This window comes from Porites lutea, chromosome 2 (genome assembly GCF_958299795.1).
Source record: "Porites lutea chromosome 2, jaPorLute2.1, whole genome shotgun sequence".
Lineage (NCBI taxonomy): Eukaryota > Metazoa > Cnidaria > Anthozoa > Scleractinia > Poritidae > Porites > Porites lutea.
Genome location: NC_133202.1, coordinates 46,704,103 through 46,729,320, shown reverse-complemented (window position 1 = coordinate 46,729,320; position 25,218 = coordinate 46,704,103). Strand labels below are relative to the sequence as shown.

The 25,218-nt window shown below is 38.6% G+C and overlaps 2 protein-coding genes across 3 annotated transcripts; both read left to right on the top strand.

The window, feature by feature from the left end:
- Positions 1–685: 685 nt before the first annotated feature.
- LOC140928830 (ras-related protein Rab-20-like) lies at positions 686–9,691 on the top strand. Its single transcript, XM_073378616.1, has 5 exons — positions 686–777; positions 4,736–4,820; positions 5,360–5,456; positions 6,787–6,843; positions 8,414–9,691. Exons 2-5 carry the CDS (start codon positions 4,795–4,797, stop codon positions 8,888–8,890), a joined length of 657 nt encoding a protein of 218 aa, XP_073234717.1. The 5' UTR covers positions 686–777; positions 4,736–4,794; the 3' UTR covers positions 8,891–9,691.
- A 2,433-nt stretch (positions 9,692–12,124) lies between these two features.
- LOC140928828 (uncharacterized) lies at positions 12,125–22,788 on the top strand. 2 transcript variants are annotated; one of them, XM_073378615.1, is made up of 15 exons: positions 12,125–12,262; positions 12,393–12,484; positions 12,688–12,802; positions 13,815–13,921; positions 14,239–14,332; positions 15,143–15,215; positions 15,742–15,816; positions 16,034–16,098; positions 16,750–16,835; positions 17,759–17,799; positions 18,519–18,819; positions 19,381–19,434; positions 20,436–20,512; positions 21,128–21,202; positions 21,646–22,788. In XM_073378615.1, the coding sequence occupies exons 1-15, from the start codon at positions 12,204–12,206 to the stop codon at positions 22,117–22,119; spliced, it is 1,788 nt and encodes a 595-aa protein (XP_073234716.1). In that variant the 5' UTR covers positions 12,125–12,203; the 3' UTR covers positions 22,120–22,788. The 2 variants fall into 2 exon arrangements, with proteins under 2 accessions (XP_073234716.1, XP_073234715.1); XM_073378614.1 differs by having other exon boundaries at positions 18,516–18,819.
- Positions 22,789–25,218: the final 2,430 nt, after the last annotated feature.

Sequence of the window (25,218 nt, the reverse complement as noted above, 5' to 3'; positions counted from 1 at the left end):
TAGTGTTTTATCATACCTGCTCTATGCTGATATAAAACAATAATACAAACCTTTTTTTTTCTTTCTTTTTTTTTTTTTTTTGTAACCATGGCAGACATCAAGGGTCATCAAGCCCTGGATAATTATATCCCTCACAAAATTAATATGTATTTATTTTTATTTTCAATATTACTCTACATTTCAAATTACGGAGAAGTGTGAGAAACAACACTCACACCAGTCAGTTTATATTACGACTTTGCCCCGCCTTTTCTCTCCAATAAGTCCAATAACATATTAGCCTTTCCCTAAACCCTAAACAAATATACAGATCCAGAGGTTGATCTAATAATTATTATCAGTGTGTACTAGTTTCAGGCATCACAAATAAATTTTCGAGAGTGTTTTAAAAACGCATAAAAATGACTGAACTTCGACTCGATACTTGTAAATACTGTCCGCCATGAATGGTCAACGAGTAGTTTTGGGGTAATAAGATTCATTTCTGACCATGCCAGGATCAGAATTGAAACTTATCCAAACAATTTTCAAAAACCGTTTTCCTTATTTTTACGGTGAAATGAAATACTTAGACCGAAGCTATCAACACTAACAGATATTTGGTAGCGTGATCGCAAATTCGTAGCCCTCGTGACTATTGGTTTGACGTCATTCAATGTCACGCAATATATAGTGAGTATCTCAAGGCAGAGTGAAGGCTGGGAATAAACACACTGCTTTCCTTTTTGAAGAAGACGTTCAATCGCTGAAAACTAATGGCTTCGCATGTATCAGCAGGTCAGTAAAATGAACATAATTATCAAAATTGAATTAAATTTTCTCTTTTTTCCTCGTAAGTACAAGTAGGACAATGGCCGCCGATTGAGCAAGGTTAGGTTTTAAGATTGGTTTATGAGACAGTTAAGCTTAAGTCATACTCCATTGGTGAAACTTCCATTGAGAACATGGGCTTATATACGGCCAAAATTCCTAGCTAGAAGGAAGTTAAACATCTTCTGATTTATTTTTTTTCGGGTTGAACTCTTTTCCACTTGGAAACAACTCCAGTTACAGTAAGCGTTGGTTTAGTTGGAGCGTGACGCACTGACCCACTTATTAATAAGCCTATCTTAGGATCGCTTTCAAAAACTGCTCGATCACGCTCCCCCTGTGAAACAAAGAGTAGCATCCATTTCATCTGTACATTGAGTAATATTTAAATCTACCTAGCTCATTTAGAAACTGGATTTTCAGTCAAGATTACCTACTTCAAGGTGTTAAAGCCTGTTTCTCACTTTACATTTACTTGTTGATCAACAAATCACCTGACAAATTAATGTTGTACCTCCTTTTCAACATGTACCCTGCCATGTTTAATGCCCGACATAGTCAATCAAACATTTGGTAATCATATCCAATCGAACTCCAATCGTTCGAATGACTTCGATTGGGTTTGGTAATCAAACTTAATAGAACTCACCCAAAAATTTTGCCAATGGAACATTCAGAAATTGAACACTTAAGCAATCGAACATATTAATCAAACACTACATGCAACAATTGAACATAAACCAGTTTCATCTGGTTTCAAACAAAAGGCGTTGTGTTCAAATAAGTTATCTAAAGGCTTCACTTTCAAACACAAGTACTCAAAGATGTCATGGAGGGCGGAAAACACAAACAATTTTAGAAACGATGGTTAAAGGCTACCACGAGTGCCTGCTTTCACTGTCAGTGTCTGTGAAAAGTTTATTTTTAAGAAGAAAAGGGGAGATCCAGCTCTGAAGGTAACTGATGATGGCCGCGGCCAACTTGGACATTTGCAATGTGAACTGGTGCATGTGTTTGCACGTTTCCCAAGTTAATTGTGAATTTATCAATTTTGAATTACTTAAGCAATAAAGATTTTAATTAATTCCAGGTTAATTGAAATATTTTTGTTTCCAAACTGCTTCAAATACATATTAAAGGGAGATTTTTCCTATTCAACTGGATGCATTTTGTCTTTTTGCCAAACAAAATCAAACTAATCGCGTGGATGAGTTCGATTCGTCAGATTGAGTTCGGTAATCAAACTCATGCTTACCAAACCAATCAAACAACAATCCGACTGATTGGGTTCGATTAAGTTTGTCGGTTTCGTTCGATTGACTACGCCAGGTTAATGTTGAAATTACCCATTAAACCTGTTGAATGTTGTTGAATAAGAATAGCTCGGAGATGGGCTCTATTCTATTCAACAGGATTCAGCAATGTTGAACTGTCTTTCTCCCTTAATTTAACAAGATCTTTATACCACTTGGTTCACGAAAATGTTGTGGTTTTCACACAATATGTCATACAAACTATTGAAATTAAGCATTTCAACCTTTGAACCCCCTTAGACTTGACGATGAGCAAACATTTTGGATAAAAAAAATGAAACATTTGGTATGATTTTTGAGACTGGGGGTGGGTTTCCACTAGAACTTTGTGGTAGTGGATCTACCCTGGTCAAGGCATGCATTGAACTTCGTTTTAAATACTAACTCGAGATCTTCAGAAAAGCGAGCAACTTCAAGTTGTCTGTTTTTATTTGAAGACCCTTCAAAGGTGGGCTTGAAATCCACTTGAGTCAGGGTACTTATCACAATAGACGTTTGACTTTAAAGTTTCAGTTGAACTTTGTTTTGCTATGTGGAGGGGTGTAAGTGGTTAACTCCTTGAACTCCGGATCTTGAGGTCCAGGGTTCAAGCCTTGCCCGCTGTGTTGTTTCCTTGGCTTAATAGGGTTAGGGTTAGCCTTAACTCCACTTTGTCTCTGGTGCCTTCACCTTTATTATTACATTGTCTGAGTATACCTGTGACCATCTAATCTGCCATATAATATTACCATATCACCATGGTAATCAAAGCAGTTGGTAAAATAATATTAAATGGGTAGTTTCTTTTCTCATTATTAGTATTCTACATTTCTGACTTTGTGAGGGAAATTTCTATGTTGCATGTGGTCCAATATTATCCTTGGTTTACTGTGCTTTTCAAAAACACAGGAACTCTGAAGTTCAAAAACAATTGCATTTTTCGCTGCTGTCAATCTTGACTACGATCACAAGAAACGAACCCTGACACAAAAAAAAACACACAAAATGGATTGAAATCCACCAATCACAAATTACAAACCATGACCTTTTGAACCAATCGAGGTAAACTTCTGTTTCCTAAGAGGTCTGTTAAGATTATTGATGGGAGCGAAAAATGCAAACATCTCAATTGCCTTTTTAAGGTGATTCCCTAGTAAAAGAACCTAACATCGATTGTAGATGAAACTTGGTACACTGATGTAACAAGTCAAGAAGATGATAAAAAGGTAATAAAAAGTGGGGGTCACCGTGCTCGTTTTGATGTCACAATGCTGACAAATACGGCTATTTTGGACCCTTTGACAAAAACCGCGCGCAGCCCAAAACTAGACAAAAAGGAAAGATTTTTTCAATGATGCATGTGAACTCGCACAGAATTTGACTTTAATGTATTGTTTATCCACTTACGTACTAGAAAAATGCCTTTTAATGCCCTTGTTTTTACTTTATGCTCCAAAGTAGAATTAAATTGGACACGCGCTATTCGACACGTGATAGGTCAATCCGTACAATTTAGTAAAATTGCCAAAAAACTGAACATAGATTTGTGCCAATTTTTTTCTCACCGAAAGAAAGTACTGTCCTTATTAAAATCATGAAATAAAAAATGGGGGTCACCATACTCATTTTTGCGGTAGAGCTGCAGAAAGTGCGCACCAAATGCATTTTCCTTGATTTTTTGAGAGAGGACTGGGGCGAGTTTCAAAACAGAATGTATGCGAAAGGGGGAAGAACTTATTAAAAAATCCGTTTTTACAGAATTTACATTGAGATATCACATTTAGGACACAATGTGATGAAGAAAGCGTTTAAATGGAAATCAAAGTGAATAAGCACAAATTAAACATCCACTATCGAGGTTCTCCGTCAGGAAGTCAAACTCAGCAACACGCGTACTGCTCACGTTATGCACATTCCTACCACATTGAGTCTCACCTCGGCAAGTAACAACCGCAAGCAAAAATTGCAATGGCGTTTCTCTTCGGTCAACTTCATTTTAATAATGTTACTTCACATGCTCTTTTTTACGGAGGCCATCTTGTTATGCGCAGTAAGAGATGCGCAGTGCAAAACCAGGGAATCACCTTAACTTCAAAATTCGTGTGTTTTTGGAATTAGCACAGTAAATTTTGTTTTCATTTTTGTTTCAAACTTATCATACTTTACCTGATACCCATGCAAAAACAAAAGAAAATAGAATTTAGACCAAGCTGAGGGTAAATTGAACCATGGCATCTATTTTAAGAAGGGAACGATATGACATTTCACAGGCACTCAGAGTAAAGCAAAGGTCATACTATTTCATGTGCCATTTGTCTGCCATTTGAAATGATCATTAAAATTTGATTGCCTATATTATTAGTTAGGTGAATCTGTAGAAAGATATATACGTGTGTGGATTTTAAATGCAGACTTCATTGGTCAGAGTGAAGGAGGTGGTTGCATTAAATGGATTTTTCTATTTAGAAAGTGTATGGGCATGTTGCTATGATAAATCACGGTGGCCATAGTAGCATATGGCGTGTTTTCCACTGTATAATTGTTAAGTTTGTTATTGCCTTTTTGAGTTAGTTTAATCAGTCTGCAGCCCTGTGCATTAATACTTTGTTTCTTGTCTTTTTCTATTTAACCAGCAAATCATTGAAATGTAATCAGGGGTGGCAGTAAAGAGTAAATCTCCATCGTTTACAAGATGCAGTCTATAACAAAAAAGAAAGCGTAAGTGACAGTTTTTTATCTTCTTCTAAATAAAAATTAATAGAGTTTTTATTATGTGAAATTCTAGTGATGGCAGATGACATTAAAAGATGATTCAATGCTTCCTACATACATGTATGTAGATCTAATAGCATTCAGATTACAATATAGTTAGTAGCACTTTTGTCAGGTTTTACCATGATTTGTATATATTTCAAGACTTTCTATCCTGATAAAGTGATACTAAGGAATGCCTTTTTTCTGAACATGGCTTATGTGTAGAGGTTATTTTAAGTGCATTTTCCAGTTTCGAACAATCAAATGATCAACATTCTTATTCTGTAACAGTAACCAATAAGTAACTAATAAGTACCATTAATAGGTTATGTAATAGTAATGTGATTATTTCAGTAAATACGTAGGGCGTCTTATCAAATTTTGTGACCATTGCATTATAGTGTTGAGGTGGTTGTAGCACACAGCCAAAAATCACACACAGACATACATGTATTCACCTGTTAAAAGTGACTTGTATTATTTTGTTGCTATTGCTCTTACAGAGATATGAAAATTGTCATTCTTGGTGATGCTAGTGTGGGTAAAACATCACTGATTCAACGATATCTACAGGGAGTATTCAATGAAGATAAAATAAGTGTAGGTTTTTATCTTTTTCACATTAAATAATTTTACAACTTAAATGTTAACCCTTTCACTACCAGTGTGAATGATAAGTCTTTTAGTAGTGATTCTTATTGTTCAGCCTGCAGATTAAATATGCTACAACCCTTCAAATGATTAATATTGTCTTGTCAGGAGCATTTTCTTTTGGTAGTATAATTTCTTTTTTCACCATTGATCAAAACAAAATGAAAATTGGGAGTTTTCTCAAATTTTAACTCTGACTACTGTTTTCTGACCCTTCGTAAAAAGCATTTATATTTTCAGCAACGGTTTTGAGCATAGCAACAACCTTTCTAAGGGCACTGTGCGTATTATTTTCTGGAGAAGCCAACCTCTAGAGATCTAAAATCTAGAGACTGTCGCTTTTGACGAACCCACCCCCACTCCGCCCCCAACATCATCAACCAGCCCCCATTCGATGGGAAAAGTCGATCCAGTCCCCAAATTATAACATGGGTTTGACTCAGGATATTGGATATTGAATACAGTCTTCTATGGGGTACAGACCATCAAAATTTGCTTTTTAGACGAAATAGTCTTTGTCCATGTTGAATAAAAAATAATTAATTAAACTTTTTTCGGGAAAATTTCAAAATAACAGTGGACAAAACATCTCAGAAAATTTTCTTTATTCAGGTGGGTTGATGGCCCTTACAGGAGACTGGGAGACTAGTGCCACATATGGGAGACTCTGAAATAATCTGTTAGAGTTGTTATAATTATTGGTATAATTGTGATTTTTAATATGCTGGGTTTGGGAGGCAGAAGTAACATCATCTATGAGTTGGGTTCAGTACTGCTGTGGAATGTATTGTTTTTGAAAGCTTTTTGTGAGACAGATTGTTTTGCAAGGATTTTTATTTGGTGTCTTTAATTTTGTTATTTTTTAACAATCACATGCAAAATACAAGGTGTTAAAACCCGTGAAATTCAGTACCAGTAAGGTAATTTAAGTAAATCTACATAGTTCCCCACACGGAGGTTTTGGAATTCCTGGGTAAGGAGTGTCTCAGAGACCAAAAAAATTAGAGGATTGTAGTCATGAAGCAGGACTGGAATTTCCGCAGGAGTAAGGAGTCTTTCATAGGAGAGGTATGGAGATGTTCTAGAACAATACAGCTGAAAGGCTTGTCATTGGCTAATAATTCATCGTTCCCAGCTGCACATACTTGTACCAAACCTAAAATAATATTAGTAGAGTACCTCCCCCCTAGAGGATTTTATTCACATTCTTTAAGATAAAGCACTATTATTCTGAAACCTACATTTCATTCTGACAAGATATACCATTCTTTTTTCTCAGACTCTTGGAGCATCATTTTTTCTCAAGCAGTGGGGACCATACAACGTGGCCATTTGGGTAAAGTTATTGCTTATTTAAATTAATAGCATAAACGTGTCTAGGCTTAAAATATGATAGGCCTAAGTGACTTTTCCAGCCAGGAACTTGACTTAAAATAAAGCATTCCTTTTAATGTCCATCACCATACACTGTACACAGTATGGAACAAAGTTACAGTATACGGGGCCACTAGAGTTCACCCGTGAGAAACCTTTGAAGAATGATTCATGCAACTATAGACTTCAGTAAGCCCTCTGTTGTTGGCCAAAATTCAAAATAAGTTCTTGGGTGCTTTAAGCAAAGTATCAAGTTTTCTGAGAAAATACATTATTAAGCCTAAAACGACCAAATCTGGCCATAAAATGCGAAATCGCGCGAAAAAATCGGCAAAAGAAGATTTATAGATTTTTATTGAAATACCGTAAAATTCCGAAAATAAGCCCTGGAACTTATATTTTTCAAAGTCCCTTTTTGAGTGGCTTATTTTTGGAGGGTCTTATATTCGGAGCGGCTTATGTATGGAGGGAAATTTGCGTTTCAAAATCGACTGAACTACCTTGTAGTGGGAAGGAAATTTACCATGTTTGCTTTGTTTTACTTTGTATTCGAGGGCAAATTTCAAGTACAAGCCCCCCCCGGGGGCTTATATTCGGAGGGGCGATTTAACGGAGGGTTTTTGCGTTCCGATTATTTGGAGGGACTTATTTTCGGAATTTTGAAATGATTAGTTCTAGAAAATATCCATAATTGTCCACTCCTTATAAAACTGATCGTTGAAAATTCCAGGAACACTTGTGAAGGCAAAACCACAACGACAAACCAGTGAGGGTTCGCCGGTATCTTTAGTAGAGCTGGATCAGTAAAATCTTGAATAACCGGGGTGTAAACTGATCCTTACGGCAGGAAGAGTGATCTAAAAATAAAGAAACAAAACAAAAATATAGTGTTGAATTATATTTGCCCGATATTTCGGTTTGCAACGCAAACCCTCTACAAGGGCTATAAAAGAAAAATGAATACAGATAAAAGATGAACGTTACATATATATGTGAGATTTGAATACACAGCAAACAGAAAATGACAGGCCACTAAAAAGATAAATGTCACTAACTGAGTTCATCACGTCTATTTACACCATGAGGTTCTAAAGTCATAGCTTTGTCAATGAAGTGAGCCTCGCGTCGTTGATAGAGTGATCGGCTTGATTATAATGTTTGGAGACAGGAGTAGGATTAGGAAAGTGGCCATAGTTGAAAATGGAGTGGCGATGCTCGCCAAGACGTGATGAGCGTATGAAGCATGAATCTAAAGTTGAATTGCAGAGGGTGGGGACTGGAAGATTACAAACGGCAAACTTGCAGCGGTAAACCGTGATTTAGCCACCTTATCAAGGCTGTGTTCTAGCAGAGCCCAGTGGCCCATGGCGCCCAACTTTTGTTCTTGGGCGACTGGAAAATCTTTGCTTTTTCATAGAAATCATATGCTGGGCACACTGGATTTCACAACTTCAGAGCACTGGGCTCCCTTTAATTTTTCTTAGAGCACAGCCTTGCTTATCACACTGTTGTGTTTGTTGGTCTTTTGCTAGGACACTGCGGGTGAAGAAAGATTCTCAGGTTTGTCGTCATTTTACTGCCGAAGTGCTTCTGCAGCAATTGTAGCTTATGATATCACTCAAGGAAGATCCTTTCAAGTCCTCAAAGAGCGCCATTTGCAACTACTGGAAGCTGCCGAACCAAACTGCCTTATTGTTGTCGTTGGAACAAAAACGGACCTTGTGACAAGGGATACCAGAGAAGTTCCTTCATCTGCTGGTGAAAAATTAGCTATCGAGCAGAACGAAAGAAAAGGAAGGCCCAGGAGTGGTTTCAGTGTCCATCCATTTTTTGAAACGAGTGCGAAAACAGGCAATAATGTGGACAAAGTTTTCGAATTTATTTTGAACACTTGCTTACCTCTAGATGATGAAGAAACTGCTAGAAATTCGTTACGTAAAATGTCAGGTCTGAATGTTGAACAGAAATCACCCAAGTCACGTAGCCATGAATCTAAAAGCTGTTGTTAAATGAAAATTTTAATAAGTCAAGAGCCTCGACTTCGCCCATTAACTGGTGAACACGATAGTTAGCTGCGAGTTTATATTTACGGAAAAAATGGGGAAAGCGACGGGAATACTGCAGATTGTATGCATGTATAGGTGTATAGATTGAGGTCTTTTAAAATAATGGGTCTTTTGCAGAATACGTTCACATGGTACAAAAAACACCTTGCTGGATGGCAAATGGCTAGTCTCCTTGACGGGTAGGAGAGAACCCTGGTAATAAGGTTGGCCGGAGTCACGCAAGCTCCCCGCGCCCACGCCCTACGTGACTCCGGCCGGAGCCGCGGCTTCGAAGGAGACTAGCAAACGACGCACTAGGACCTTGAACTGATGTAATTTTTTGTTTTTCTTGTCTCCTACGTCGTTTTCCATCCAGCAAGGTGTTTTTTGTACCATGTGCATTATTGTATTCTGTAAAAGGCCTATTGATATTAATTAATTTGGTTGGCTTAAGGAGCTGTGTCAGGCATTTTATCCGAATTCAGCCTTAAAGGATTTGGCCATCAATTTGAGTGAAGTAGTATATTTAATAATCAACCCTCAATTTTTTTATACATAGGAAAGCAAATAGAAAAGAAGGTAAGAATTGACAAAAATGAAGAAGAAAATAACACCGCTAACAATCGGCATAAGGGGTTTAAGAGGTCTACAGCCTGTCCGTTTCTTAATGTCTTTCTCTGTTCTTCGCTGAGGAAGGAACATTTGTTTGTCCTTAAGATGTGATTTTGTCTTTTACACTTTTAAATAAAAGCAAAACGTCTTCCACCCCCGTCCCGCGAGTTTGTGGAGAAAGTTAGAAATACGCTCGGAAATCAATCAATCATTCTATCTGTATTCCTCCCACTACTGCGCACTAACAAGCTAACAAGCTAACGAAACTGCCGCGACAAAGCTCCTGGTTATATTATTATGCGAATGTTCAATAATTCATGGACTCTAAAAGGTTTGAATACTCCTCCTTTTATATATGTAGTCCACCAAATGTTATTACAATAGATAATCACACGCATTTTAATAAGACAGATCGTTTCCAGGGAACGTCTTCTATAGCCTTCTGCGTAGGCCTTTTTGTTAGGGGGGGGGGCGGAAACGACTCCCCTTAACATCGACTGCTTGAGAGGCACAGTTTCCCATGCTGAGCCGTTACTGTCACTTCTCGTTACCCCTCTAAGAAGGGGCGAGTAGGCGAGTCACGTATCCAAGAGAGGAAATTATACTCTTATTTCTGAGGTTAAACTTCCTGTAATCAGCATCTTTTGCGAAAGACAGACAACTGATGAAGTTTCTCCATTTACAGAACGTCTTTCTCCTTTAAACTTATTTTTGAAATGCTGGATTTATTTTAAGAGAAAGGGATTTCTCAGGTTAATTGAACTGCTTCACTTCTTCAGTGTAACCTTTATCAAGTTAGTGTAACACACCCATATTCAGTGAACACAAGCTGCACTAAGTCCCATTGTGTTCTCCCCGTACAAAGCCGTTTCTCTTTTAAGACAGATGCCATCGAGACCTTCACTTAGTGTCCATTTTAGCATGTTCACCTTATAGAGAATCAAAGAGAATGACTAAATACCATGCCCTCTGATGGCTAGCGCTAGACTACCCAGCTTTTGAATCTCTTGTGTACTGTATCAAACCTGTTTCGTTGGCTGACCTTTATGAGCCGTCGTTTGGTGATTTCTAGTATTAGTGGCCTTTGTAGAATAGGTGAGCTTAAGCCATCACAGTTTAGTCGTCTAATAGACTGTGTAGAGACCTCCCGGCCCACCCTTTCCCCTCAGGAAAAATCGCCCCTTCTCCTATTTTTCCTGGGGAGAGGAGGGCTGTACACAGGCTAGTGGTCTAACGACAGTGTACCAAAATAAACAGCGCAAAGAAACTTTAGTTCAAAGACAAACCGTTCTAAAACATGGCCATGGCCTGCTTTTTAATAGCTAGTAGGTTGATGTTGTCGATTGCCTTTGTCTGCCCTCTTTATGGGCGCTGGACGAAAGATTCTGCAACATTTTTTTTTCTTTTATTTGTAGTTTATCTGTTATATTAGGATTGATCGGTGGTATTTATCGATCCATCGTTAACTAGGTCACCGAAACTGGTGAAAATTCCATGCAGTTCCAATGGTGTGCACACAAATAAAATTTCTCAGTGCACTGATTTAGTTTTTCAGGGCTTAAGTATTTGTTCTAGGTGCACAAACACATTTCTTAGTGCACAAATACATTACTTCGGTGCACAAATATATTTCTCAATGCTCAAATACACTTCTCTAAGATACTGATTTGTGCACTACTAGGGTGCACTACATACGAGCCTCTACAGGAGCTCATAACCCGGGAGGGGCACCCAACGAGAATATAGTTCAAAACCACTTAAACATAGCATTGTTAAGTATTTAGTATTTAAACGGTGAATATGGGCATATTTTTATCCCCTATAAATTTTTCATCTGTTCGGATTTCGTAGCTGAAAGTCTAGTGATCCGAAAATTATAGGGATCAAAACTTACCTGTTCGAAAATTTCAGCCAGAAAAAAGGCTCCCGAAAATTCTAGGTGACCTTTTTAGGGTAAAAATCCGTTGAAATGGGCAATTTTACCATTTTTTAGATGTTCGAAAATCCTAGGAGAGGCAGGCAAGCAAGTAATTTTACAACAAATGTTCCGAAAATACTAGATCTCAAATCGTCTTCCGAGCAGATATTTTTCCGAAAATTGTCGTTGGGTGCCCCTGACCCGGAACGGGCAATTTCCATGCGCTCGTGTCACTGCGTTTTCACTGACCAGTTCATTTTTAGAACCTTTATTATTATTTTATTTTATTTTTCTATTTCTTTGCCAATTTTGAAAATCATTTAAATTCCACAAACCAGTCAGCAAAACCTACAAACCTAAAACTGATATTTTTTGCCTTTTAATAACGTTTAGTTTTCGTTTTTGATATCTACTTCGAATGCGCTCGTAGACCTGGTGTAGATTCTAATTTCGCGGGAAAAAGTTCCCAAGATTAGCCCGAAATTCATCCGATTGCTTCGAGTCGTTTTCTCCTCTCTACTGAGGGAGTAATAACGACTCGAAGTAATCGGATGAAATTCAGGCTAGCCCGAGATGTGTCTGAAAATAAACTGGTAGAAGTGGTTGTCCTGTGGAGCGGCAGAGAGAGACCGGGTCTATTCTCTCTGTTGCCAAGAAACTGGCCCTGTTTTTCTCGGCGCCATATTGAAAATTTGTTGCGAGAGAAGAATATCTTGTCATTTTATGTCAAACTTCTTCATTTAAACTATGCCGGCTGCTAATCTGGTGGAACAAAAACCAAAAAAGGAAGAGGACAACTATCCAAGGTAACAAAATATAACAGAGCCTTGCGATATGGTGTGGCGAATTTGTGCAAGTATCAGATGAGCCTTCGCAAAAAATGATTTCTTATTAAGTTAATAAGCTTACTGCGTGCTATTTTAAATCACTTTACAGAATCACAAAGAAGCTTCTATTTCAACTCTGCAAAGAACATAAGTTGTATAGAACACCATACCTCAATGATGTTCTTTATCTTCACTATAAAGGTAGGCAATGTGATTGCATGTAAATATTAAGTAAGCTTAAGTTTATAAAAAAATGAAATGAGAAGTGCTGGGTTATTGCCAAATTATAAAGGTTTATATGGTAAAGTGAACAACTTTCAAATCGTGCATGTGGCAGTTATTGCTGGATTACAGTATTAAACTATTTAATAATCATTGCCTTTAACTCATTTTTTGGCTGACAGGCTTTGCTAAGATAGAAAACCTAGAGGAATACAGTGGACTGAAGTGTCTGTGGTTGGAATGCAATGGAATTAGCAGAATTGAAAATCTCGAAAACCAGAAAGAGTTACGATGCCTGTGAGTATTTAGAGTATTGTACAAGCGGGTTCCCTGATGAGGAGGCCAGGGTAGGGCATATTGAATTCCAACTACATAACACATGTGCCTTTGCAAGGAGGAAATAAAAAAAAATACTGTATTTACTTTAGTCTTTTTTTACTGGACTTGTCAGGATCAAATGGCCACATTTGTGGTTGTGAGGGTTGGTTGTTAAGGGGATAACACAACACTTTTTGGACAGGTACAAATTTTGAAGTAAAAAACAACTCAAAGTAAGTAAGGTGAACCCTGAGAAAACAGCCAACATATTTCAATGTTACCTCTGGTTTCCCTGTGAAATTACATCTGAGGAATGAACACAGAAATTCCGTAGTGATGAGGTTCCACTATCCAGATTTGGTAGCGCTTCTGATCAGATGAAGCAAACTTTCAATCAATCAGAAGCGCTACCCACAATACTTGTCACAAATCATTGAAACAAGGGCCATTTGTCTTGAATTTTCTCCAAATTTCTTACATCCACTCCTGATACCCTCGTTCCCACTCAAATGTGCCCCTCTCCTTCCCCAATTTTGAGCCACGGGTATTTTGGAGCACGGAGACAACTGTAATACCCAAATTAATATTGGGGAAGGGGAAAATTGCACAAGTGTTTCAAAATTTGTAACGAGTATTGCAGATCTGGGTATAAGTGGAATGTCATCAGTATAGAATTTCTCAGTGGGTTCCTCAGAAGTCATTTTGCAAGGAAACCAGTGGAGGAGTTGCAAAATGTCAGCTGTATTTTCAGGCTAAGTATAAGGTGCAGTTAGCGCATTATTTCCCCAGCTTGATTGCCCTCAGTTAAGCAGCCATTGCCATGTGGAGAGGAGGCCATTGTAGGGATTAAAACAAGACTAGATGTATGGAATATCAACCACAACCAAACAAAGAGGCCACTGAACACGTAGAAAGGCAGCTGTTGGTAGAGGTTTATAGGGTATCAGAATTGTTGATATTATCTAATCAAGTATGTGTTGTTTGGATTTAGGTATCTTCAACAGAACCTACTAACAAAGCTAGAAAATGTAGAGCATTTGGAATACTTGGACACACTGAATGTGAGCAACAATACAATTTCCAAGATTGAAAATATCAGTAAGTGTTAAACTACATTGTATAACAAAATTAATTAATATTAGATAGGGGCATACTATATATCAAAAAACGAGTGCATAGCAATTTATTCAATCAACCTGGGTTCTAGAGGGAATTTTTAAAGACGGATTTCCAGTAGATAGAATGAGCTTGCCAGCAGATGATAAACAGCAATGCCTATTCTAGGGATTCTGCAGATAATATTAGGACCTGCCAGCACACAGTCGAAAAGGTGCAATTAAATTATTGTTTAATATAATGTTTAACTTTAAAAACTTGATATAGTATTAAGCGAGGTGCTTTTACACATTAAACAGGTGGTATTCCTAAACTGAGCACGCTGCAAATATCGCACAATCGGTTATCAACTGCTGATGACTTAAGGCATTTAACAGAATGTCACAATCTCAGGTATGCTTTAAAATGAATTTTAGGAACTACTACCAATGACACACTTTAGAAAGCTGGTTCAATTAATAACTAGGGACGAAGGCCACTGAATTGAAGTCAGTAGGTGCATTAAGCCAAAACTTAACAATAGTGACTGAACAAAAGAACTGAAAATTTTACTAACAATAAAACAACCAAATGTGACTGCAGTGTACAGCGGTTTTCTGTGACGCACATCCGGGACTTGCATCGGGGATGTATTAAAATGAGAGAGTATGCAAAGATCAGTGTTGTTACTGATTGATAGGATGGTACACTGTATTAAAAGTGTATTAATTTCACAAGCCTCTTTGTTGGTTTTCTATACAATGATGAAAATTGGGTTTGAAATCAGCACCACCCTCTCATCCAGTGACATCACAGGTTACTTGACAGTCAACCAACCCAATAATATCACATCATTTAACAGAATGTCACAATCACAGGTATTACATGTAATAATGTATTCTAAAAATTATGATACTATTGAAAAAAAAGCGAATGACATCACAGGTTAACTGACAGACAACCAGTAACGTCATGACTTAATTGACTAATCAGGCCAATAACTAGAGTTTAATATCATCAACTGAGGATATAAACTCATTTTGATTTTTAAAGATAACACCCAACAAAGGTTGTTGTATAAACGTCAGTGACACTGCATAACATCATGTGCCATTCTAAGACAGACAGCCAAATAAGAGTACATGTAAATTCTTTTTCGCAGGACACATCTATCTAATTGTCACACAAATTTGTGATAACTTACTATTGCTCCATTTTCCACAGTGTATTAGACGTATCACACAACAGAATTGATGATCCTGAAGTTCTAGAAGTTCTTGCATCTATGAAAAATCTTGTAAGTCTTATGTACTAGGTTCTTCAGTTTTGTCCAAACATTCATACGTTGTGGTTTAATATCCTTGGATTAAATTTTATTTCTCTTTGGTTTAATGTATGATAATGAGTTTGAAATAAAGGGAAATAAAATTTAAACCAAGGGTGAAATTGAACCACAACAAAGATATAATATTGATTGAATTTTGTGGGTACCTTTTTGCCCAGTACCCTTTGTTTATTTAACACAATGATCACACTTCAGATTCCTCATTGAATGAAAAATAGGACCAGCATCAGAGGTTTCTGAGCAAGCACTGTAATTTTGTGCCTACCCAACAAAATGGAAATGGGAGACCTTTAATTGTTAATGCCTACTTTCTTGACTTGCTTATTAGCCACCCTGTTAAAAGTTGCTGCAGTTACATGTACATGTTGTGTGAGCACTCATATATCTACTTTAGCCGAATGAAGTTAAAGACAGTACCACTTTAAATCAAATGATCAGCTTGAAAATTTGACTGTTGCTTCTTTTCCCAAATGACCAGCATGTTCTCAACATGATGGGTAATCCAGTTATAAAGAAGATCAAGAACTACAGGAAAATGTTCATCATTAAAATAGTGAGTAATCATTGGTTTTCCAGGTTTTTTCCACAAAGTATTGTAGTCAGTCAAATTAGCCAATGAAAGTTCCTTGCTGTCTTTTTTCTTTCTTAATTCTTTTTTATCTTTGTTTTGTTTTTTTTTTGCCCACGTTTCCATTCGTTTCCACGCCGTAGCTCGCTCATTTTAACTAATTATGTTCACTATATGTTTTTGTTGTTGTTGTTCTCTTTAGAAAGAGCTCCGTTACCTAGATGACAGACCAGTTTTTCCAAGGGAAAGGGCCTGTGCCGAAGCTTGGTGAGAATTAATGATCAGCAGTTCTAACAGTTTTATCATTTGACGATATTCATGTATTCAAATACTCAAAAACATCCCCCATCACATTAGTTATCCGATTTTTCTCAGAACTCATTAGGGAGTGCACTGGAATTTTCTTTATTGCAAATATGTCATTTTTGAAATCGCATTTTCACTTCTTTTTTCACGTTTTTTGCGTGTTTTCATCTTTTCCTTTGTTCCCAGTTTTCGTGTGTTGGTCCATTGGGAAAATTCTGCTAAGTTTTATGCCTCAGGGGAACCCAAAATACTTTTTTTTTTTTCAAAAAAACTTGTCTCTTTTGATCTTTAAAGCCATTTGTTTTCCTTTTGCGTTTTCTCGTTCGTATAAAGATAAGTAGATGTATGTGTAAACGGAAATTTCAGGAGAGTTTCAGCCGCTTTCTCTGCATACTTGAGACTTGACTTTGGAAAATGAAAGTCCGCCTTGATTGCTAAGTGCAGCTCACGATTACATGTTTGAGCAAGACATGACCTTTAAGATCCCGCTATCATTAATTAACAATACTTCAACGTTTTGTGTTGAGGAATACCATTATCATTCATATTGTGTTCAATGTACTGATGTTGTTTCACAAAGCGTTAATTTTATAAACGTCGTGTAAATTAAAGGGAAAAGGGAGGAGTGGAAGCTGAACGAGCAGAAAGAGAACGATGGATCACAAGAGAACAACAAAAGATAATGGACAGCGTTAATGGTACGGCTTCATGTCTTTATGATAGTACGGCTTCATTTCTTTATGATAGTATGAATCCCACTCTCTAACAATGTCCGGTGACTCTTTTACTGGCTATGATACATGTTTATACCCTCTAGAATACAACAGCAGTCACTGCCAGACAGATAACCAGCACTGAGGGATCTAGAATCATGAATATTGGATGTCAAAAAATCAGATTTTTAGCTGAATATGCAGGGGTTTTGAGCTTGTTACAACTGTACATAGTATAGGCCATGGCCAAATTTGAATAACGTAATGAAATTTCTTTGCTAACTTTTATAATCTCCGCCATTTTCTTAGCCTCTCACGCGCTGACGTTCTTACGGCTTCCTCACGCGTTTCGTCCTCACTGAACGTGGGAAAAAAGGCGTTACCAAGCCCTTAGAACGCCTGCGTGGGAGGCTTAATACCATTTTATTTATCAGTCAGGGGTAGAGCTCAATTGTGACTTGGTCACGTGCATTTTCCCGCGCTTGACGTCCGTGTATTTGCATCGTGAACTGATTGGTTCATTTAAATATCACTTTGAATTCTGATTGGCCAGAAAAATACTTTGATTTTACGGCACTCAATTGAAAACAGTAAGTTCACGTCTTGTACTGCCATCGTAGAAGTAAGTGGAATATAGCCTGAGGCTAGGCTCTCTTTTCGTTTCCCCGTGTGAACTAGATCTCTGTAGAAAGCCGTGCATGAGAATGTGAGAGTCAAAAATTAATCGCAATCGCAGTTTGACGTGAGTGTGAAACGCACTGTACATACAGAATGCTTATTTTTCTTGTTCCAATACGAACCATCGTGTAGTTCTGTTCTTGTTAGCTTCCGAATTTTATTTGTTTTAGTTTCTAAATGTACAGTGATATAGCTTATTTCATCAGTGTTTTTCCCGCTTATATCCACAGCGTTGTCAAAAATAAGAGAAAGAAGAACGAAACAAGAAAATGTAAGCAGTTTGTATATTTTGCTGATTTAGGAACAGAACGGAAACGTCAGTTGACGTCGGCGCGCGCAAATTAAACAAATGGCTTGACCAATGGCAGAGCGGCAAATTAGGCGCCGGAAGTCGTGTTTAGTCCTTTCCGCGCGCTTTCCTGGTGCCAACTGACGTTCCCGTCCTACAACTACTACGATTTGACTTAAAAGACACCCCCCGAAAAGATTCATCTGACTTTATTTTACCAGAAATGTTGGCACTGTCATTTTAGTGTATTGAAGAAGGTTAAGCCCTCGGCTGGTCGCAAAATAAGAAAACTCTAAAATTCGATAACTTGTTTCTGTCAATACGGCATTTTTCCCACAGCCTTAAGCAGAATGACGACAGCTATCGCGTTTTCCCGCCAAAATAACTTTGGTTCTCGCTAGCAGCCAGTATTAAGAAATCTCGTTCTCGAAGTGGTTCTCGTTTTGGAATTTAAAAGTTTTCAATGCGTGGTCCTGCATAATTTCGGTAAGCATGGAGTGGAAAGAAGGAGAAACGTGTCAAGTTCCCTCTCCTTTCCCCTTTCCTTTCTTTTTCTTTTTCTTCCCCTTCTTCTTCAGCTTGTTTAAATTTCTCGCCTACTGCCCACCTTACCCCCTCCCCCCGCTTCCCTGTTAAGAGCCCAAACACTGACCTCCAACGGTATCATCACGACTAAGTCCAAGAACACCACATTTTAGCAGAATGTTACAGACGAAGAAAAAGAGGAGGAAACCTCAGATGTTAGTGAAGAGCTAAGTGGAGATAGTGAAGTTGAAGACAAAGAAGACAATGATCAAAGACCAGACAGCCGACAGGAGACTGGGGATAGTATGGTCAGTAGTTCATCAGAGGATATGGAGACTATTAGCGTTGCAGTCAAGTCACCAACTCACAGCCAGTTCTTAGCTCCTCATGGAATCTTCAGTGCACCTCAGTCATCTCAAGGACAAAGGACACAAAGGACAGCTGGTCCTTTGATAACAGAAATTATTACAGGAGGAGGTAATTATTAATTGCCATTAGTTTTTAGATCAAACGCGTATTCCTTCTCTTATCCCTCCCTCCAGCTTTAGATGGGTATTCCTTCCCCCCCCCCCCCCCCCATAGCCTATCTAAGGGGCTGTTTACATGGAAGGAGGAAGACCGTACAATTACTTCCCTTGATCTACTGTAATTTCGACCTCTATTAAGCGGTCGCTGTTACCATTTGCGAAGTCTCAAAGGGACTTTTTCTATTGTCTTGACCTAGATTAAATGGTCACACGGTGTCAATTACTTGTTCATACAGTTTCACATAGTAATGTAACGCACGAGGTACAACAATTGATGTCCTTGTTTATTTTGTTTAAACTAAAATAGGAAATATATGGTGCTCGGATGATCCGTCTTCTAGGATCTTCCTAGCGCAAGGATCGCCCTCGCTTCATGTAAACAGCCTCTGGATGGAATGGTACCGAAACCTTTTTAATGGCATATAAAGGAAACACTAATTTGGACATTTTATCCTTAGCGTTGTATGAAAATATGTTTAACGCTTGGCTTTCTATACGGTTCCTTTGTCAGATAAAGGAGAAGTGCAAAGTAAAGGCGAAGGGGTGTTGATTACCGAGCTGGATGGTATGTGGAGTCGTATGTAGCTAAACGACCCATGTGGTGTGAATTACGTATTTTCTCGCATAGATAGAAAAACAACTTGGAATGTTCCTCTTGTGCTAAATTGCGTCCACCACAGCTGACATGCCGCCAAACTGGATGTAAAATACCCCCTAAAGTCGTGTAGAACGATTCAGTTGCAGCAGAGTTTCAAAACAAATTACGTTATTTCTTTGGCTTTGCATTGCTACGATTCCTGAATGGTTGAAATATGTCGAACCACTTTTTCAACCAATCAGAAGTAAAACCACAGTAAATATTGACTCGCTTTCATTCGTTTTCCCGCGCTTGGTGTCGGCGGGCTAAACAAAGTGTACCTGCTTCGACTTCTGATTCGTTTATTTGATCTGCGCGTAGTGTCATTGGCTAGAGTAATATTGGGTCGAGTTTGGTTTTAAGACACTCGCTTGAAAATCGACCAGATGGCTTCAGTGTGAGGATAGGTCCACGCCGTGTTCAGGTCTGTTTCAGGGCAAAGATCTTTGCCGCCACGTTGCTCTTATGAACCTCCTTTCCTGTTCCAGTGTACCTTTAGCTCCTCCATCAGTTACTTTCCGGGTGGTCATCTCGCTTCCTTCACCCAACTCGGGATCGCGCCTGCATTGAGCTACGTCGTCGCTGTAAATGTGGTGGAAAAATCATCTGGACAAAGACCACCCATTTTTATGCTTGCTAAACCTTTTCCATATCCGTCTCACTTCTGCGGTCATCCTAAATGCTTTGTTTTGTCGGCGACCCATTCTTTGTAAAAGCGGCTGTTAACGTTTGAGTTTGAAAATTTCCCCGAACTTGTTGTTATCCTCACCCCGGGCCAGTCGTTTCCTTTGGTCAGGTGTCGTTCAAGACTCATGCGAAAACTCGGGAAAATAGCCGGGTGGCTCTGGGGACGGGAAGGGGAGTTGGCAGACACGCGATGATAGAATTCGTATCTTTTTTTTTTTTCTAATTTTTGTTGCTTTGTTTAGACGATGATATCGAAACAATAACACTACGCGAGGTACCTACAGAACATACCTCGAAGGGATTTCTAGATCTACAAGAGGTTGGTAGACTTATTAGCTGGAGAATTTTTCTTTCATTTTTATTCTTTTCTCTCTTCTCTATGTACTTAACGCATTAGATCTATCCGAGAATTAGAAAAGGAATGTGGTGGAGCATCGATAGATTTGATGCAAAACCCGACAATTCAATTACAAGACAAGTCAGTCAGTCCATCCGTGTGTAATTTTGAGTCATTCATTTTTAGTCAAACCCTGTTACTACGGAGACTAAGAAGGCCGTAGATTAGCGGGGTGTCCCTATTAAGCGGGTTGAATTTAGAGAAAATGTAAGGACTTTCTTTCCCCAGGGACGAAGCAAACTTAACGTAATAACGAGGTGTCCGTATTAAGCGGGTGACTGCAAAAGCGGGGTTGACTGTAATCAGTAACTAATCCCTTTTGAAACTGAAAACACTAAGACCCCCAGCCTCGTTCCCAGTCGTCGTCGGCGACTTCTTATGTGACGTCACCTGTGGGTTTCAAGCCTCCTTTGGTCACTCGGATAGCGCGAATTGGCCTGGGTACAGACACTATCTCGTTATTTTTAAACGACAATTTACAGTTTCAAACTCTTCTGCAAGAATACAGTTTTACAATGTGACGACCACTTTTTGTAGGATCTGCCTGAGCTCGAGGAAGTAGACGTGGAGGACCCTTTGTTCATTCGCAGCTTAAACTCATCTCGTGCGGGGGTAAGTGTTTTGCCTTTTTTTACTAGCTTTCGGCCAAGAAGTCAATGAAGTTGTCAATCAAATTGTCGGCCTTTATTGCCGTGATTAACCGCCGAACGACCCGCCGCCATTTTTTTCCTGGTTTGTCCCTAGTCCCAGGATCTACCCAGCGAAAGCAGTTTACGTGGTGCTAGGAAGTTCCTCAAGCAAGGATCTTCCAGCTAGGAAGATCCTTGTGCTTGGGAAAAGTACATGCACAACCCCATTTGCAAGTAAACTGAATACAGAAAACATTTGGCTCTATAGGATGATCCGCCTCTTTAGGATCTTCCTGGTGCTAGGATCTTCTTCCCTCCATGTAAACAGCCCCCACCATTTGGCAAATTGAACGACATGAAATAAGAGCGATGAATTTTAAAACCGCATGAATTAAGCTCCTTATTGACTTGTGTTTCAACTGTTAGGGAAAACCGCTGATCGAGGAACTAGATGATGATACAGGGAAAACAAAAAGACCACTTATTCAGGAATGCAGAGTACCCAACATCTCTACCAGTGGCGAAGCGTTGATCGCGCATGAACGAAGACCAGTGATTGAAGAAATAAACGAAAGGTTTTGTCACTTTGGTCACGTAGCTGATAAACCTGTCAGGCCTCTTATTGAAGAACTTGGCAAAGAAGATCACATTAAGAATGATGATACAAAAGCTTCGATTATAGAGGTGTCACGTGACCCGTCAGAACAAGAGGGTATCACTGCTGAACAAGAAGAGCTCGGGATCAACACCGCTGGTCAAGGAAGGGCTTGTTTGGAAACACTCCAAAAACTCGCAGAACAAGTGGGGTCAACAGTAGACCGAGAACCCATCGATATAGCAAAAGAGAAGAGAGATTTTGTCAAAAGAATGCAGCATACGAATCTGGGAGACTTGGACTAAAAAATAATGCATTTGTGACAATTGTCATGAAAACTCAGTACAGCTCCACGATATAGATCTCATCCTTGCGTTCGAAGCAGAAATTTCACGTCTGTAAAAAACTTTAGATTCGATTTCCAGCAGTTTTGCGATTTCATTTCATTCTGAGTGGACTGCCAGTGGCGCCCTTGTATGCTGACGTCCGCTCTTCCTCGTGTAAAGAGGACGCGTCTTGTTATCCTCTAATCCACGACATTACATTACATTGATAAGATAGAACGTAGCCTGCGTGGCAGGCGTTAGGAGGAGAAGGGGGAATTTGGGCGCGCGAGAGCGCGTGGGGCACACGAGGGAAAAAGGAAAGGAATTCCCTTCCCCTTCCCTTTTGAACGCCTGCCATGCAGGCTAGGAAGAACGCGGTTTTCGAACACCCGGACTGGCTATTGAAATGATAATCCGTAAATCTGTGTTATTGCAATGCCCTTTTTGTGTAAATCGTGCGATGGAAATGTTACTCCAAGGTGGAGTATTTTAAAAATAGAAAATGTTCAGTCATCCAACAGGAATATTCGAGTTTCTGCCTTCTCGTCCTTATAAATAGTTTGTGCGTGATGTTTTAGGTTGTTGTGTATATATTTACATAAGCGTTGACATTTGTAGAGAAGCAACAATTTGAACACCTTAGTTTTAATAAAAGTGAATTATGGCGAATGGTAAACGAATGTCACTGTAATAACTTTAAAATAAGCTTCTGACAGCTTGGTGTCAGTTTTTTTTTTCGTCAACTTTTGTTCGGGGTTAGGCACAAAAATGGCCGAGGTTTATGATCTAGCCTTTCGTCAGATTCGCGATTTTCCTAAACAATATTTTTATATTTTAATTCATAAGATGAGTTGTCATGGCAAAAAGAAGTGGTCGGTGGCAGAGAGTTGCTATGCGGATTGTTCAAAAGAGAAAACTTGTCTCCCAGTTTGGGATTTCCTTATTTTTATGACCACTGTTTCCTTTTTTCAATTATTTTTGTGTTAATATTCCTGTGTTAATTCTTCTGACAACCCCCTGCTATTATCTTTTGATAGATTAAGAATTCGTATACAAGTAATTGGGTGAAAATTTAAAAGTTGCATTTCCCTGCTTCTGCTGCTAATGTCATGTGCCTGGTCTGAAGTGGTCAAACAAAGAATACAAGGTAAAATACCTATTTTGCTAATCTGATAAGTCGCGACAGGTGGAACAGCAGATAAATGTATCGGTTTTTCTCACGAAACGACACGTTCTGTATAAATAATAACAACTGATCCTCTGTTCAGTAGAAAGTCAAGTCGTTTGTTAGAGGATCGCGTTTTATTACAGGTAAATCGCCATCTACTTGAAGACTTTAAATAGTGTTCGCATTAAGGTTAGTCATCAACGACATTTCTTGCAAACTTTAAAGAAATCGCTTTGGGGGAAGGCTAGGTAGTTGTGACTAAAACGAGACGATAGGAGAAAGTAAGCTGTTTCTCATTTGTCCTTTATTCTGTGCTTAGTTGTTAAGCTAATAACCGAGTTATCTCTGACTTATTTGGCAAGTTTCAATCGGAGAATTTTTATAAAGGGTAAGAAAAAAATCACTAAGTGGATGTTGCCATTGTCCGGTTCAAGCAAAGATGGACAAAAACTATACTAATTGTATAATAAGGTGCAAAATCTGATATTTCAAATCAAATGTACATACACGCGTACGAGCGTCTTGTAGTTCGGGAAGACTGAAAGACTGCTCGATCCCTCTCTATTAGATAAAAGCATTTTTTAAGATTCAAACTCAGAACCGGTTTGCAAATAGCTTTTCAACGTTCGTTTGCCAATATCCCTGGCTACCTTTTTTAGTTTTTATTGGTATTTATAATCATTTTTTCAAATGTTACAATAATAGTGTAAGGATTTATGTATCGAACGTTTAATTTGATTCTGAAATCGACAAGGACAATTTGTTACGGAACCCCATACAGCGCAACCTATTAGCGATTATTGAATTCCGCCTTGTTCAGTTTTAGATCTGCATTCAGATCCGTATGCTGATCTATACTGTTAAAGCAAAAATGATCTCTCTCAAATTTCTTTTAAAATGCAATTTAAGGTAGAAGTTCAGATATTTGCAAACTTGAATATGCGCAGATGTGAATAAGTTCATCATCAACTTTTCTTTCTGATTTCTAAAGTTATTAAGTTTGGGATGATTATTTTTCATCCTGAAATGACCACGCGCAGCGCTATCTTTGGTTATCTTTTACTGTCTGCAGAATGTCGCCCTATATGTTTTAATTATTCATAAGTCATTCATGAGCGATGATTGAGAACAAGTCAATTTAGGAATGCAAAAAAGCCATTCACATTTACTGACCCATATACCGAATAGGAAAGTTATCTAAGGGTTTTATACAAGCTCCAAAATGACTACTAAAAAAACACACTAAATTTCAACAAAAGCGTAGCAAAATAGCTTTCATCGGTGGTGCGTCATACATTTCATGCGGCGATTTTCCTTATAACTACGAAACTAACCACGACCTTTTCCCACTGGGAAGCTTATTGAATTTTCCAAAAGAAAATCACATAAACTGTATTGTTACTCTCTTAATAGAATGCTCCCCTAATAAAAAAAGAAACAGCAAGGGTAATTCATGGTTAATTTTGCTAATGGTTTGTCCAGAAGGTGAAGACATAATTAGTCAGTTTTTCTCTTCTTTTTTGAAAGTTTTGTTTAACAAAACAAATTTGAAATCGCCGGTGATTTCTGGTGAGTGAAGTCATAGCTGGAATCGACCGATAGTAAAGTTGGTGGGATCATGTTGAAACATCTCCCTAAGCGTTTGTGGGTTTGCGTGCCGTGGTGATCCTGAATAAGCTATATCAGTTGGGACCTGACGAGTTCAACCGTGCTAGGGCAGGTTTTGGGTGAAATTAGACCAGAAGGATTGCAACGCCTGGCCCTCCAGGTTGGGGGCTGGGTGATGGGTTAATATTCCATCCCCATAAAAAGGTACCAGGTAAGGTAACTGAAACCAGACACACTTTTCAAGATAGCAGGCTGCGAAATGTAGAGGTCTGCATAACCGAGCGAGAAGAAGCAAGGATACT